Source organism: Curcuma longa, chromosome 2 (genome assembly GCF_044706935.1).
Source record: "Curcuma longa cultivar G26 ecotype Majalengka, Jawa Barat chromosome 2, ITB_CL_G26_1.1, whole genome shotgun sequence".
Classification (NCBI taxonomy): domain Eukaryota; kingdom Viridiplantae; phylum Streptophyta; class Magnoliopsida; order Zingiberales; family Zingiberaceae; genus Curcuma; species Curcuma longa.
This window is the reverse complement of record NC_133862.1, coordinates 14,003,861-14,019,512: the sequence shown is the minus strand read 5'-3', so window position 1 is coordinate 14,019,512 and position 15,652 is coordinate 14,003,861. Positions and strand designations below refer to the sequence as shown.

Here is a 15,652-nt window from a genome sequence, read left to right as displayed (position 1 = left end):
TTATAGGCTAACACATAATACCAATGACCCACTAACACCTCAACGTTAACTACTAACTCCACATTACAACCATTTCCTATTATTTCTCATCCACTAACTCAATTACAATCAAATACATTGAATATGGATACTTTCTATAATCACTTTTATCCATAATTATAACTTTACAACTCATCAACCCACTAACATTATTAATTTTATTAACAAAATTTGTTTTACCCAAAACTATAGGAACATCCTCTTTACACTATCCTAGATCTTGTCACAAAATATCTTAGAGACTAGCTACATCATAATCTACTCTTCTCTACTATCCACCTGTGTATCATAGTCTCTTCCCTTGCATCCCTAGCTTCAAAGATGAGTCTATTCCTTGCTTGTTATATCTGGTGCCTGCTAAACCAATCTTCCTTGCTCTTATTCTCCATGTGGTTATTTGAGCTTCTTTCTTTATATACTCGAGTGCACTCCTTAGCGTTGTCATTGCTTCGGCGATAGCCAGGGATGGATTCAAGAATTAGAGATGCGTTGGGCTTTGGGTTTGAAAGGGGTGGGCTAAGCACCATAACAAAATGAACAAAGAGACAAAGAAAGAACACATCAATTATCCTTAGTGCCAAATTGTAAGCTATAAAATACCTATATAATTTTTTTTTCAACTAGGCTAGAGTTCAGAACAACCCTATCTTACATCGTTCTCAGAGGATACCCATCTAATCCCTAACCTACCTCCATAAAAAAGAGCTACAAATCGAAGAAGAGGAGGACTAGGTTGGACAATTTGAGAAGTGGTTTAAGCTTCACCCTTTAGCATGAATCAAAACACATTGGGATTCATATTTTCTAGTAAATCCTTACACACCTTCCTTAACCACAATCATTTTTTTCATTTATGCCCAAAATCTATCTCATAAAATTTGATTCCTCAACTACGTATGGAGCCAATTAATTATTCATTTTTAATTCCTCCAACCATGACCACGTAGATGAAGTCACGTTCACAATATGCAAATTGAATAAAGTCGACTAACATACATTTAAGCATGATACCCAAAAAAAAAATCCATGAATCCTAAAATTTTATCTCTTGAAACTTTATAGATTCTTCTTAACTTTGTATTTATCATGCTCCACTTATTTTTGGACAAATTTAAGTGCTATTAATTAAAACGACAATTGCTAATTATATTATATTGGTGCATTTGGTAGATATCAATAGTTCTCATTTTCTTTATGGTTTCTCATGAAATAATAAATTCTTACGTTCAATTACAACATAAATTTAAAATATTAATCGTAAGGAAAGTTAGAACAGGTCAAATGAGATGAGTGAGTAATTTCATGGGGCATTAGATTGAGTAATCAAATGCGCTTATGAGTGTAACGACCCGGCCCCTCGGCCCCTTCGGCTACCAGGATTCATAAACTCTAGTACTTATCCTGGAGGTCTAGAGTTCGAATCCTGGGGGAGGCAAAAATCCACTGGCCAGGGGTGGAAAGTCCTAGTGAGTAACGACACGGCCGAGGGTCGTCGATTGACGACATAGGGGTCGCCAAGGGGGCCGCTAGTTGGGCCGCCCAAGGGACCGCCGATTGGGCTGCCAATTGGGCCGCTAGTTGGGCCGCCCAAGGGGCCGAGGGGCCGGGTCGTTACAATGGGCCTATGAATCGAACGGGATGGATGGATTGACAAGCCAAGCAAAGTAGACAAATTATGTGTGTTGAGTAGATTGAGGGGGATGCCAAATGATTAAAGTGTACAACAATAATGTAGCTCATATTTGATAATTTTTTTCTTTTATATCTTCTACATAAACTAATAGGAATCTCGAGGTCCAATATATTAAAATTATGAACATTTCAGAGGATAAAAGTAAGGAAGACATAAAAATAGCATCTTTAATTATTAAAATAATATATATATATATATAATTATAAGTACTTTACTCTATTTTTATACTAAAATTATTTTTATTTTAATAGTATTATAATAACTATGATAAAAGTTGCTATAACATGTAACAACAATATGGGAGTAACTATATTATAAGGTATAAATATAAATTAATGTAATTTGGTAAAAAAATTATATAAAGAATCTTTTTTATATAAAAAAATTCTTTATAAAATTATTGAGACTTAATAATATATCAACTATTTATTGACTATTATAATATTATAATAGCTAGCTAATTAATTAATATTGTTTCAGTCTAAATAGGAGGGTGGGTCATATCCCTAACAAATCGTGGAAGATTGACTTTTTGAAGATAACGTGGTGAAATTCCTTAGTGAAAGGAGTTGGTAGAAGTTGGGTAGACTCGACAGAAGGAGTCAGCAAGAGCAAGAAGACTCGACTAAAGGAGTTGGCAAGAGCAAAGATGACTTGGCTGAAGGAATCGGTAGGAGTAGGGAAGACTCGATTAAAGAAGTCGGCAGAAGCAGGAAGACTTGGTTGAAGGAGTTGGTAGGAGTAGGGGAGACTTGATCGAAAGAGTCAGCAGGGGTAAGGAAGACTGGATCGAAAGAGTCAGCAGGGGTAAGGAAGACTTGATCGAAGGAGTCGGCTAAAGGAGTCAACCACAAAGAAGTAAGCTGTAGTTAAGTTAACTACCAAGGAGTCTTCTGCAGAGAAGTTGGTTGTAGAGAAGTCAATCGTCAAGGAGTCTTCTGTAGAGAATTCGGTTATAGAGAAGTCAGCCGTCAAGGAGTCTTCTATAGAGAAACCGATTGTAGAGAAGTTAGTCGTCAAGGAGTCTTCTGCAGAGGAGAAGTCGATTGTAGAGAAGTCAACCGTCAAGGAGTTTTCTGTAGAGAAGTCGGTTGTAAAGAAGTCAACCATCAAGGAGTCTTCTGCAGAGAAGTCGATTGTAGAGAAGTCAATCATTAAAGAGTCTTCTACAGAGAAGTCAGCCACTAAAGAGTCTTCTACAAAGAAGTTGATTGCAAAGAAGTAAACTATTAAGGAGTTTTCTACAAAGAAGTCGGTTGTAGAGAAGTCAGTTACCAAAAAGTCTTCTACAGAAAAGTTAGCCACTAAGGAGTCTTCTGGAGAGAAATCAGCTGCAAAGAAGTTGACCATTAAGAGTCTTATGTAGAGAAGTAGGCCGCAGAGAAATCAACCATCAAGGAGTCTTCTGTAGAAAAGTCGACCCTAATAAGGTTTAGTAAGAGGTTAGAAGCGGGTCAAGATGTACTTTGACATTACCCCTCCAACACTTAAGTCAGAGTAATAGAACAGAGAAAAATGAATGAATAAAATAGTAGATGATATGAGATAGATGATCATACATAGCCCCCTAGAGTCTCTCTCCTCTTATCTTACATAGGGAGAGAAGTCTACAAGATATACCTCTTAGAGAGAAGACCAAAAGATGTATTTCATATCTCTTAGAAAGAAAACAAAGAATATATCTTATACCTCTTAGAGAGAAGATCAAAAAGTGTATCTCTTACTCAAAGAATATCTTCCATTAAAAGTGTTACAATAACCATATCATACCCTTTCACTTGTTAGAGATGGATGGCATGACTTCTGTATTTTTCAATATCTCTATTGACGATTGAAGATTTTTTTATAGTAAAAATATATTCAATATTTCCAACTCTTGGATCAATTGTTATAATAAATTTATCATGTTAAAATAATTTTGATCAATTTTGAATAAATTTTAATTAAATTAATAAAAAAATTTATATATAAAATTTTTAATTATGTTAAATGAATTTACTTTTACATATTATAATAATTGTATTGTAGTTATTATAGATTGTATGATAATTTTACCAACTCTTTTAATTTTTTTTTAAAAAAAATGTCGGTTTAATAATTCTGATGATTATGGCCATAGTAAAAGTGATATATATATGGACAACGTGACAATTCTCTGACATGTTTTGACACAATCAAATCAAATAAACAATCAAAATGTTTGTGGATACAGTAGTCAGATTACGTGCATGCATTCCATGCACACATTTCCATGTAGATAATCGTTCTTCTCAGTTGGATATGGTCCGGGCCACGAAAACAAAAGAACAAAAATTGAAATGGCAAAATCCATTTCCAGTGGGCGAAGCAGTGCAGAGCTCATGGTATGGCTGCTGACTGTCGACTGCTGACAATAACCTTATCGTCTCAATCATCGAATCCTTCATACTGTATCTGCTATCTGTGCTTCTCTTTCTCCAGCCCATCGGATGCCCTTCGCATGCCGAAAACTGCACGTTTATGCAGACACGGCAAACTTGGCTTCCACTTCTTAACCTTCTTGATCTTGACGTTATACCTTTTATCACCTTAACAATTCCTCTGGGAGACCCCAGGCTCCACTGAATCATCCTTGTTTGGATGGGGCATGGGACAAAGGTAAATCCATTAATTTATGGGTCTTGCCTCCTGCTCGTCTATTTAGTCTGTTGCTTCTTCCCTTTCTTTCTGCTTAAGACAAGAACTCTTGAAATAATTTCCGTGTTAAAGCAAAAAAATATATGGGAATTTCGATTCAGGGGTTTGTGGTGAAAGAACGAAGGCATTTGCAATCTGATTTGCTTAATCCTCATTCCATTCTCAACAGTTCCAATGGCGGTTTCTTTGAGGAATGGTTTCCGTTTCTTTTGTGCTCATGATATTGGATTGGAGAAAAGGGTAGGAGATGCTCCAGCTTTAGATTCTTTGCCTTGGAAGAGTGATTTCAAAGGCAGCCGAATAGTGGAGAAGGAACAGAAAAGCCACCCAATTTTCCCAATAAATGTAATCCTACTGCTTCATTTTAACATAATTCTTTTGCTCTTTGTTTAACTCTGTCTGTTTCTCGAAGAATGCAGGGTCAAAATCCAATGGATGTTGCTCAAACTTTGGGGTGGTGGCAGAAGAAGACGGCGCCAAACATGGAGGAGGTAGAATCAACAGACCAACTCGTGGACACGCTGCTAAACGCTGGGGACAAACTTGTCGTCGTCGAGTTCTTTTCTCCCCAATGCGGAGGCTGCAAGGCTCTGCATCCAAAGGTTAACAACGTTAAATCTTGTTTGAAGAATGAAATGGCGAATGGCGATTACTTACGGAACTTACTTAATTTGTTGCTCATAGATTTGCCAACAAGCTGAGTTGAATTCTAGCGCGATATTTCTGAAAGTCAACTATGATCAGCACAGATCTATGTGTAAAAGCCTTGGCGTTCCAGTCCTTCCCTTCTTCCAGTTCTATAGCGGAGCTGAAGGCCGCGTTTGCAGCTTCAGCTGCACGAATGCGAATGTGAGAAAACAACCAAACATCTTACGGATTCGATCGCACGGACACTCGAATGATTTCCTGTTTTTCCTCTAATGACTCATGCAGATAAAGAAGTTCAAGGATGCGGTTAAGAAACACGGTAAGTATTTAGAAGAGTTGGAGAAGATGAAATTAGCTTCAAATACGCATACAGAGTTTAGTTGTGGAATGCCATCGTTGTCTAGGATTTCAAGTTGATCCGAGTTGGAGATCGAAGATGAGATTAACTTCATTTTTATATATTTTGGATCCAGATAGACTTCAAATTTGAAAAATCCAAATATGAAATCGGCAGAGGTTCATTCTGTCGTAGCTAGGATATTTGGCACCGTCTGTGGGAACATACAACGTTCGGATTTGAAACGCCAACGGATGATCCTCATCGACCTCCTCCCCTCACTATGATGCAAGAAGATTTTGACAGGGCGGTGGCCTCTGCCGTCCTAGCACTCTCCAGACAGCAGCCAGAAGCGTCGGCCGTTTCTTCACGACTTCCCTCCCTTTCCGAGGAAGCTTCGTCGGCGCCGATCCACAGGCTGTTCGAACCTGCGGAAGCCCGCCAGGGGCCAGGCCCACCAGGCCAGGCCCACCAGACCAGGTCCACCAGACCCACCAGGCCCACCGGGCCCTGACCCACCAGGCTCAGGCCCAGGTCCGGCCTATATCGACGCTACACATCTCAGGCCGTTGCAGATGGCAAGGACTCAATCAGGCCATGGAACGCTACACATCTCCAGCCTTACCGCATTTAGCGGTCAAGAACACTAAGTGCTCCGGTAAGTATTTTACCTACACTTGAATAACAGTGATGCTTCTACAGGTCCTCCCCGTGCCAAGGCTCTTCAGCCATACCCATTACTCTCCCGACTCGGATGTAGTCGCGGATCGAGCCAAATTAGGTCTCGGACCTACTCCATCGACTCTGCATAGGTCTCGGACCTACTCCACCGACTCTCGGACCTACTCCATCGACTTGGCATTAGGTCGGACCTACTCCACCGACATAATTAGGTCTCGGACCTACTCCATCGACTCTGCATAGGTCTCGGACCTACTCCACCGACATAATTAGGTCTCGGACCTACTCCATCGACTCGGCATTAGGTTTCGGACCTACTCTACCGACATAATTAGGTCTCGGACCTACTCCATCGACTCTGCATAGGTCTCGGACCTACTCCACCGACATAATTAGGTCTCGGACCTACTCCATCGATAAAATTTAGGTCAAACGCAAATGTCCTCTTCAGGGCTCAACCACCACCGACTCGGACATAGTTAGGATCAAGCTCAAATTTAACCTCTCAGCCTCTCTACAGGCCTCTCGACTTTATTTATTCAGTGGCTCAGCTTAATCTTATAATCATTCAGCCATTCTGCTCAGTCACTTGGCCATTCTGCGCAGTCATTCGGACCACTCTGTTCAGTCAGTCGGCCATTCTGCTCAGTCAGTCGGCCACTCTGCGTAGTCATTCGGCCAGTTGGCCGCTCTGTTCAGCCAGTCGGCAACGCTGTAACGCTGTAACTCTGCACTCTGCAACTCTGTGACTCTGCGACTCTGCAAATCTGCACTCTGCCCACTCTATGTAGCCTCGCTCAGCCTCACTCGAACAACTCCTCTCACACCCTATTTACAATTGAGAGGAATCCAACCAGTCGGTAGCTTCGCTTATAGGCGCTCTCGTACGCCTAGCATTGGTGATCTGTCTCTTGACCTCCGATAGATATCGCAGGCTTTGTCCGAGTTGACACTTGTAGCCGACTTCCTGCATGCTTGCTGCTGAGACACCGAGTCGGCAACCATTATCGAGTCGGCATTCACTGCCGACTTCCTGCATGCTTGCTGCCGAGTCAGCAACCATTGTCGAGTCAACAACCATTATTGAGTCGGCAGTCACTGCCGACTTCCTGCATGCATCCTACCACGCTCGTGGCGTCGTGCCACATGGGGCGGCTGCTGAGTTCGGCCAGCACATCACACGCAGCCAAGCTCGTTCGCTTCCAGGCGAAGGTGCCGATCTCACCACTATGTCACTCCCTCTGCCTTTAAGCCACGCATCTCTCCCGATAGCTACTCAAAGCATCATTTCACTGCACAAATTCAGGACATCATCTTTTCATTGAAAGTCAAGTAAGTAGATTGCTTTATTTGACCCAAGGTTGTAGAAAGCCAGCACTTTCTTTACACAAGTGGAGCGAGCCTCCATGAAGACTTGGCCACTACACTTGTCGGATCCGTATCTAAAGCGTTGAAATCGACTCCTCTTACCTAGCTCTTCGTCCGACTCTCTTCTAGCTAAATCCTCGTGGCAGACCTCCCTTTCTCACTTCTAATCGATCCTTTCCGACATATCCTGGCCTGGAGCCCGACACAAGGTCATGGACTTGTATGTATGTATGGGCAATACATGCAACACAAGGCAAGCCATGCAACACGAGGAAAGTCACTTACCTTGCAAGCAACACAAGGCAAGCAACGTGCCTGACATGTAACACCGGGCAAGCCACATACTCAATATTATAACTTTCCTTCTTGGTTTTACTGCCGAGACACGCCAGCTTCCCGAGTCGCCATGCGATATACATACACCACTCTTACCATTGCCTACCGTCATGCTCTGCCACGCCTAGCCGCCGAGTCGGCATTCACTTTGCCCCACTGACACAGTCACTGCGAAGTTCTGTGCCCAAGACCATGCCTTGCACGATCGATGCCAATAACCGTATGCTGAGTGCCACGCCCGACTCCTCACTGCCAGCTTATGCGGAGGAAACAGCCTGCACACTCGACTCCTCTCCACGGCTGACAAATATCCACGTCCGACTTCTCACCGCGTTCACTCATGGGCGCTACAGTCCTCTGAGCCCGATTGCTTGGCTGACCGCCTTTGGTTCTTCGCCGTGCTCGAGCTCTCTACAGCTTGACATGTGCCCTGCCGAGTAATGCTGGCAGTCGACAAGTGTGTTTGCCAACTTTTGACAGCTTCTCTGCTGCCCGAGCCACTCACGCCCGATGCATGCCATGCTTAACACCTACTGCATTCACTAACCTCCCAAGCTTACCGACCTCGTCGTGTAACGCCGGCCGACTCCTTCGGAGATACTCCACTGTTGTACACTGCCAAGTGACGCTGCTGACTGCACTTGCCGACTCCGAACTCACCACTGCTTCCCTACCTGCGCAAGATGCGCAACCGGGCTCGCCCGGCTCCACACTGAGCTGCCGACCTCTCTACTGTGTATCGACCGAGACTGACTGTGCACAATACGCAGGTCGACCACCAGCTTGTGCACAAGCCTCATCGACGCCTTCCTGAGCTACTCGCGCCCTACACCTGCCCAGTCCACGTCTCGGCAGTTTGCTGCGTGTGGCTGCCGAGTTCCAAACCTCGCCTATTGCCGACTCCTTCGAGTGTGGCACGCCGACTTCTCGAGTCCTCCACGCGATATGCGCACACCGCTCTTGTCGCTGTCTACCGCCATGCTCGACCACACATCGCTCTTCCGAGTGCCCGTGTCGTCGGCTCTCTCCTCCCTTTTTCCCACTCCCAACTGCTCGACAAAATCCCCCATTCCTGACTGTGTCTGCCGACTGCCAATACCTCCCTGTTGCCCGCTCTACTCAGGCTGGATGCGTGCCTCGCTTAGCACAAGGCAGGGCACGGTGCCATTCATTAACTTCCCGAGTCTACTGTCCAATACACGGGTGCTGCCGAATTCTTGACTCCCTGAACCACGTGCTCACTACCGAGCTTATATACATATCGGCGAAGGACTAACCGATGAAGCTGCCTATCTGATACCAACTCCTACGTTGGTCAAACTTGATAAATAAATAGAGGTTAATTTTATTATGGAGTTATGGTGGTGGGCCCACAAGTGGGACATTCATAAACTCTACTCTATTTAACACGTAGCTTTACTACGTTAGGTCGAGGTCTCGCTATTGCCGCCTCTCTTCGCAAGTTCCCAAAGCGCGCTAGCCACGCGCACCCTACTTCCTCTGCGCCAGCTCTCAATGTGCAGCCTAAACACCCGAGTCCTCTACAAAGGCCGGCTGCAGCCGTCTTCGCGCAGGTGCCAGAGTCTGCTATGCTCGACGCGTGACCTCAGAAGACAGGCCGCTGCCTTCACGCCCCAGCCGCCATCTGCTCAAGCCACCTTTCCCCCTATTGTTTGATGCATGGGACCGGCACGCGTCGCCCGAGTCCTCCGGGACTCGGCCCGCTGTAACTACACCGTAACCTTTGCTGACACCGTAGGACCCAAGCTCCCAACTCCTACGCGTTGTCGACTGCTACACGTCGTCGACTCTGCTTACTCAAAACAAACTCCTACACCACTCCCAACCTGGTAATTGGATTAAATACGGCCACCTAAGGTATGTGATGCGCTACCTCTCGAAGCCCACATCATGCTCCACTCCCGACTCGGTGCGCCCGCCGCCCCTGCTGCCAAGTAGCTGTCGAGTCCGACTCCTTAGTCTGAGTCCGACTCCTTCTTAGTCCGAGTCCGACTCCTTAGTCCGAGTCCGACTCCTCCTTAGTCCGACTCCGACTCCTTAGTCCGAGTCCGACTCCTTCTTAGTCCGACTCCGACTCCTTAGTCCGAGTCCGACTCCTCCTTAGTCCGACTCCGACTCCTTAGTCCGACTCCGACTCCTTAGTCCGAGTCCGAGTCCGACTCCTCCTTAGTCCGAGTCCGACTCCTCCTTAGTCCGACTCTGACTCCTTAGTCCGAGTCCGAGTCCGACTCCTCCTTAGTCCGACTCCGACTCCTAGTCCGACTCCGACTCCTCCTTAGTCCGAGTCCGACTCCTCCTTAGTCCGACTCCGACTCCTTAGTCCGAGTCCGACTCCTCCTTAGTCCGACTCTGACTCCTCCGCAGTCGGCTAGCTCCATACTAACTCCTCAAGTCAATCAACTCCATACCGACTCCTCGAGTCAGTTAACTTCATACTGACTCCCCGAGTCAGTTAGCTCGGTACCGATTATGTGACCCAATTAGCTCTACCGTGCTCTGCGTCTCTCGAAGTCCTGTCTCTCTCTCTCCCACTTGATCGGCTGAGTCTACGGACCCGGCTTAGACTCGAGTCCAACTTAGTCTAGTCAGTCCGACTCACGCTTCCTTCGACTAGACTAGCGGGGAGGCTTATGTTCCGGTGAGTATTTTGGATGACCCAGACTTGACTCGAGTCTAATTCGGGCCTCATCCATGGGTTCGGTCGGCTCCCGTCACGGTCTATCCCTAAAGGCCTAAAGAAGTCAAGTTATCCCTTCGGTTGCGTCTCCGAATCGCCCATTCGGCCACATGGGTGTTATAGCCCCCCTCTAGGACTTGGCTCATTCGGCCCGGCACCTCAGCACTACCATCCGGCAGCTCAGCTCTGCCCCTCAGCCCATCCGGCAGCTCAGCACTGCTATCCGGCAGCTCAGCTCTGCCCCTCAGCCCATCCGGCAGCTCAGCACTACTCTCCGGCAGCTCAGCACTGCCATCCGGCAGCTCAGCACTGCCATCCGACACCTCCACCCAGGCCACTCAACACTTAGCTCAATTCTGCCAATTCCACTTGGCACAGCCCCACTCTCCCTTCAGCCCACTCGGCTCAACAGTCCCATCATAAATGATCTCTCTCTAATAATCAAACATCACTTGGGATGTGACTTGTCAGAAATGATCTTCTCTCTCTACTAAACAACTGTGTCAAGCATTAATGGGAGAGGTCACTTGTCAAGACGATCTCTCTCTCTCCAATGAATAACCTAACCAAGCATTAAATGCAGATGTGATTGGTTGTCTTCTCAAGACCATGCTTTGTCAGAACTGGTGATACTTTCAAGGGAGCTCTTGATATATAAAGGGGAGAAGAAGGTATTCGAAAAGAGGGGGGGGGGGATCTCTCTCTCTCTCTCTCTCTCGCTGGCGGCTCTAAGCCTCGCTCTCAGGGCTCCGCTCCCTCACTCACTCATTCTCCTTATCTTTTACGGGCTGAGCATTTCCTTTTATTACAGTATTTCATTACAGTATTCCTCTTTACTGTTCATCTTCTTCCTCCTGATTGGGCTGACTTGAGCGTCGGAGTGGCCGTCCGGGGACTCCCCGGCGCCAGGATGACCTTTGTTCTCTGGTGGTGTTGCAGGGCCTTCCGGTGGTTGATCTTCTCTCCTTCCTCGGTGTGGAGGCCCTCTCCGGCATTGGCACCCTTCTCTCTTCCCCGGCATGTTGATGGGTCCGATCCTGAAGCCCTTGAAGCTACCACCGTCGTCCTCATCTCCTCCTCTTGCTCTACTCCCAAGGCGAAGAAGGTCCGGTGACGTGTCCAGAGGCAAGTTTCAACCGGAATACACCAAGTGCTAAGGAGGCAAAGAAATATTGACTTGTAAGGTTTTTAGTCTCTTATTTCTTTCTTTCTCTCTCTTTTTTCTCTTTCCTCCTTACTGCTCTTTTTGGCCGAGAGGTGCTAATGATGGTTTCATCATCATGTTGTCAAGAAAAGGTTTCAAGGCAAAGAGTTGGGAGGTTTTGAAGGAAACAACAAGGTTACCAAAAGGACAACAAGACAAAAGAGTTCTTTTTCTTCTCTTTTTGTGGGTAAACTCTAAGAACTTTAGGAACAAAAGAGTAAGTTCCCTCACCTGCAATATAATGGCCCTAAGATGTAGATTTATGTGTTTGTGTTATTTGGATGATGGAAACTCATGATAAACTCAATTTTTCATAAGTTGGCTATGTTTTGTTTTAAAGGTTTTAAGGCATGTTTTGGAACAAACTATATTCCCATATGAACTATGATTATGTTTAGGAATAGAATTTGGTTTTCATGTGGTTAAAACTTGGTGTTTCAAGAGGGTTAAGTTTCGGCCAGAGGGAAGATTAAATGTTTTAAAATTATGGTTTAAACTCACCTATGCTTGTAAATGATATGTGAGAATTCAAGGGTTCATGTGGCTTATTATACCCAAGGAAATCATGTGTATAGGTTTCGGTCATTATGTGAAAAATTAGGGTTTTAATTATGTGTTAACCTAACCATAGTTGCAAGTGTTATATGGAGTTGTTTCATGATGGCTTAGGTATCCATGCATTGTAAAAGTTAAGAATTTATGCTCTAAAGGGGTTGGCCATGTATGAACATGAGGAAGCTTAAAGTTATATTCTGTTTATGGCAAATACCATGTGAGGAACTCTTAATATTAATTAGAGTTTCAAGTGGTTGAATCTAGATCTAACCAAGGGTGACCTTGGTGTAACAAGTTTCGGCCATAAAAAGGGATTAGGGTTTGTGATAAGTTAAAAACTTAACCATGGATGCAAGTTCCTACTTAATGATGTTTATGTAGATTAGGGATTTATATGATAGAACCTAATCTAGAGTTTTCATGGGTAAAAGGTTCGGCCAAATTCTATGAAGAATAGGGTTTGGGTAGTTGAGGTTTAAACAAGTCATAAATGTTTTGGTTATGCTTAACATGTATGGATGCTATGTTGTAAGACTTCCAAGCCATAACCTAGAACCCAATGAATTTTTGACCACCTTAAAGCAAGGTTAGGGTTTGGTCAAAGTAGGGTTCAATGCTGTTAGCCATAAGGTTATGTTATACCTTATGTAATGAGATCAGATTAAATGTGAATGTTCACCATGTGATGAAAGAAAATGTTAAGGAACATTCATGTGAAAAAGAAAACGAAAGTATGAAAGTTATTTTACTTTGATGTAAGGCTTGTACCGGAACCTGAAAGGGATCCAAGGGATGGGCACCTTAAGAACGCCCCTAGGTTGAAGGACATTAGAGAAGACCTAGTATGTCCACCTTCCTCGACAGTGCTTGATCGAGAGAACCCGTGTCCTTGTTCTTGTCCATTAAGCTTGTACTCGACAGTGAATTCTACGTGGTAGAACTTCTAATAGCTAAAAGTTGGTTAAGCTTTTCAATAGCCTCCATCTTCCCATGCTGAAAACAAAGTAACTCATAAATAAACATATAAATGAGAAATGACAGGTTTAACCCAGAATAAAATATCTGCCCAAGAAGAAATGAACAAAAAGCATGAATTAAACACTCGCATATGTTTTTTGCTCTAGTGATCTACATAAATATAAGCATGAAATTTGAATTACATAATAGCAATTGAGTATACTAATCATCATTTAAAACAGTTCAAAAAGGTGATTAGGTAGTCTGTATCAAGACAGATCCAATTAAACAATTTTTACTACTCTAGTTTAAATATTAACTTATACTAAGAAAGTAATCATGTCTGTATCATGGCCTCCTTCAACAAAATTAATACAAAAAATAAGTTAATTAACCTCTAAGTAACAAGAATGAATTAAAAACTCACCCAATATGTTGATAGAAAAATGACAGATAGAGGACAGAATAAAAGGGTTCATGTTAACACGTGTCAGGCTTAGTTATCTGTAACACACCAAAACATTTGCAACATTTTAGACACTTGAAATAGGCCAACCAGGCATTCAGAAATTGTAACATACCAAACAGACAATAATAGGTCATATGTAGCGTGTTAGAAAATTTATACAACTACTTTAAGAAAACGGTCATTGGCATCCTTGTAATTAAGAGAATTGAATCGCCAGCACTACTTACTTAATTGCAGCCTTAATCTCATCGTAGGTGGCTGCTTTCTCAAGCCTGACAGTAAGATCCACAACGGACACATCTACAGTGGGAACTCGGAATGCCATGCCAGTTAGCTTTCCATTCAATGCAGGGAGAACTTTTCCAACAGCCTGCATCATTGGCATAGTGCATTGATATCAAACCTCACAGTAAATAATAATTCATCAAATAAAATAGGTCAATAAAATGCAGAGTAAATTTTTATAATGTGTTGTTAATAAATATACCTTGGCGGCACCTGCGCTGCTAGGAATAATGTTAAAGCTTGCAGCACGTCCACCTCTCCAGTCCTTGCTAGATGGACCATCGACAGTTTTTTGAGTAGCTGATAACACAAAGTAATACTAACAACTTGAAGAAAACATTGGTTGTGCATCAGTATATGGTCATACATATGTTTACTGAAGCAACAATTACCAGTGAATGAACAGTTGTCATCAAACCCTCAACTATTCCAAATCGGTCTTGGACAACCTAGCATAAGAAACATTCACATCTTATTAATATTGAAATCAAATTAGAGCAAGGCATATCTAGTTATAATAAAATTTACCTTAGCAAGAGGAGCAAGACAGTTGGTGCAACTGGCATTTGATACAATGTTAATGTCAGACTTGTACTCCTTTTCATTTACTCCAACAACGAACATTGGAGCATCCTTGCTGGGAGCAGAGATAATGACTTTCTTGGCACCACCCTGTAGTTAAACCACATGAATTCATCATGAAAAACCAAATACTACCACTACTTCAAACTATGTAGTTGTACATTGAAATTAGGATAACCATTATAATAATCAGCATAATCCTTACACTTGAGATAAGGACAATATTACCAGATAAGCTGCATTAGTAGAGCCAAAATAATACACTTGCAAGGAAAGGCAAATCCACGAATCAACAGTTTGTTTCTGTCAATATTTATGATCCAGGTTACGGAAGAAACGGATAAAAGTGTTTACACCTAAAATATCTTTCTTTGTTCTAAATTGGCATTTTACTTGTTTCTCATCTATAAAATATCAAAGCATGAATTTAAAAATCGAGACTGCACTGTTGCGTGCATAAGAAAAATAACAAATACAATATGTCGGCAAATTTGGAGATCCATTGTTTGCTAGAACATACAGCTTCTGGAGTGCAGCATGAATAAGAATAGTAGTAGCTGTAGTAGTAAAACCAACAAGAGTTACCTTTAGGTGAGCAGCAGCCTTGTCCTTGTCAGTAAAAACACCAGTAAATTCCACAACATACTCAGCACCAGTCTCACCCCAAGGAATTTCCTCAGGATTCCTGAAACAAATAATAGATTTAGTGCACAAACAAATCTCAAACAAAGTTTAACGTCTTCAAACAAAGTTGTCAGTAAAAACACCAGTGGAATGGCATTCAAACTATCTTAGCCACCACCTAATTAGTCACAAACAAAGATTAACTAGAGTTCAGATTTTTACCTCAAAATTGCGCTCTAGATTTCAGCCCCTTCTTCCCTGACCAAAACTCAAATCCCAACTCATAGCCGAAACCAACAAACCCCCCTCTAATCTGTCGATCCAGAAGAAACCTCAGCAAACCGAAGAAATCCAAACACAAAACCTGCAAATAGAATCACAAACTTACCGATGGAATCAAAGGATGGCGAGCGGCGAGCGGTCTCGGCAAACAGCAGTGCGTCAGCTTCTCCTCCACGCAGCGGCGTCACGTGAGACGGCTGCGGCTAGGGCACGGAGGA

The 15,652-nt window shown here is 43.5% G+C and overlaps 2 protein-coding genes across 2 annotated transcripts; one reads left to right on the top strand and one right to left on the bottom strand.

Moving 5' to 3' along the window:
* The first annotated feature begins 4,521 nt into the window (after window positions 1-4,521).
* Window positions 4,522-5,473, top strand: LOC141821666 (thioredoxin-like 1-1, chloroplastic). The gene is made up of 4 exons (XM_074709028.1): window positions 4,522-4,753; window positions 4,828-5,010; window positions 5,093-5,257; window positions 5,342-5,473. Exons 1-4 carry the CDS (start codon window positions 4,583-4,585, stop codon window positions 5,471-5,473), a joined length of 651 nt encoding a protein of 216 aa, XP_074565129.1. The 5' UTR covers window positions 4,522-4,582.
* An 8,411-nt stretch (window positions 5,474-13,884) lies between these two features.
* On the bottom strand, window positions 13,885-15,309 carry LOC141821665 (glyceraldehyde-3-phosphate dehydrogenase, cytosolic-like). The gene is made up of 6 exons (XM_074709027.1): window positions 15,296-15,309; window positions 15,114-15,213; window positions 14,475-14,618; window positions 14,339-14,395; window positions 14,149-14,265; window positions 13,885-14,031 (listed from the first exon to the last, which is right to left on the bottom strand). Exons 1-6 carry the CDS (start codon window positions 15,307-15,309, stop codon window positions 13,885-13,887), a joined length of 579 nt encoding a protein of 192 aa, XP_074565128.1.
* Window positions 15,310-15,652: the final 343 nt, after the last annotated feature.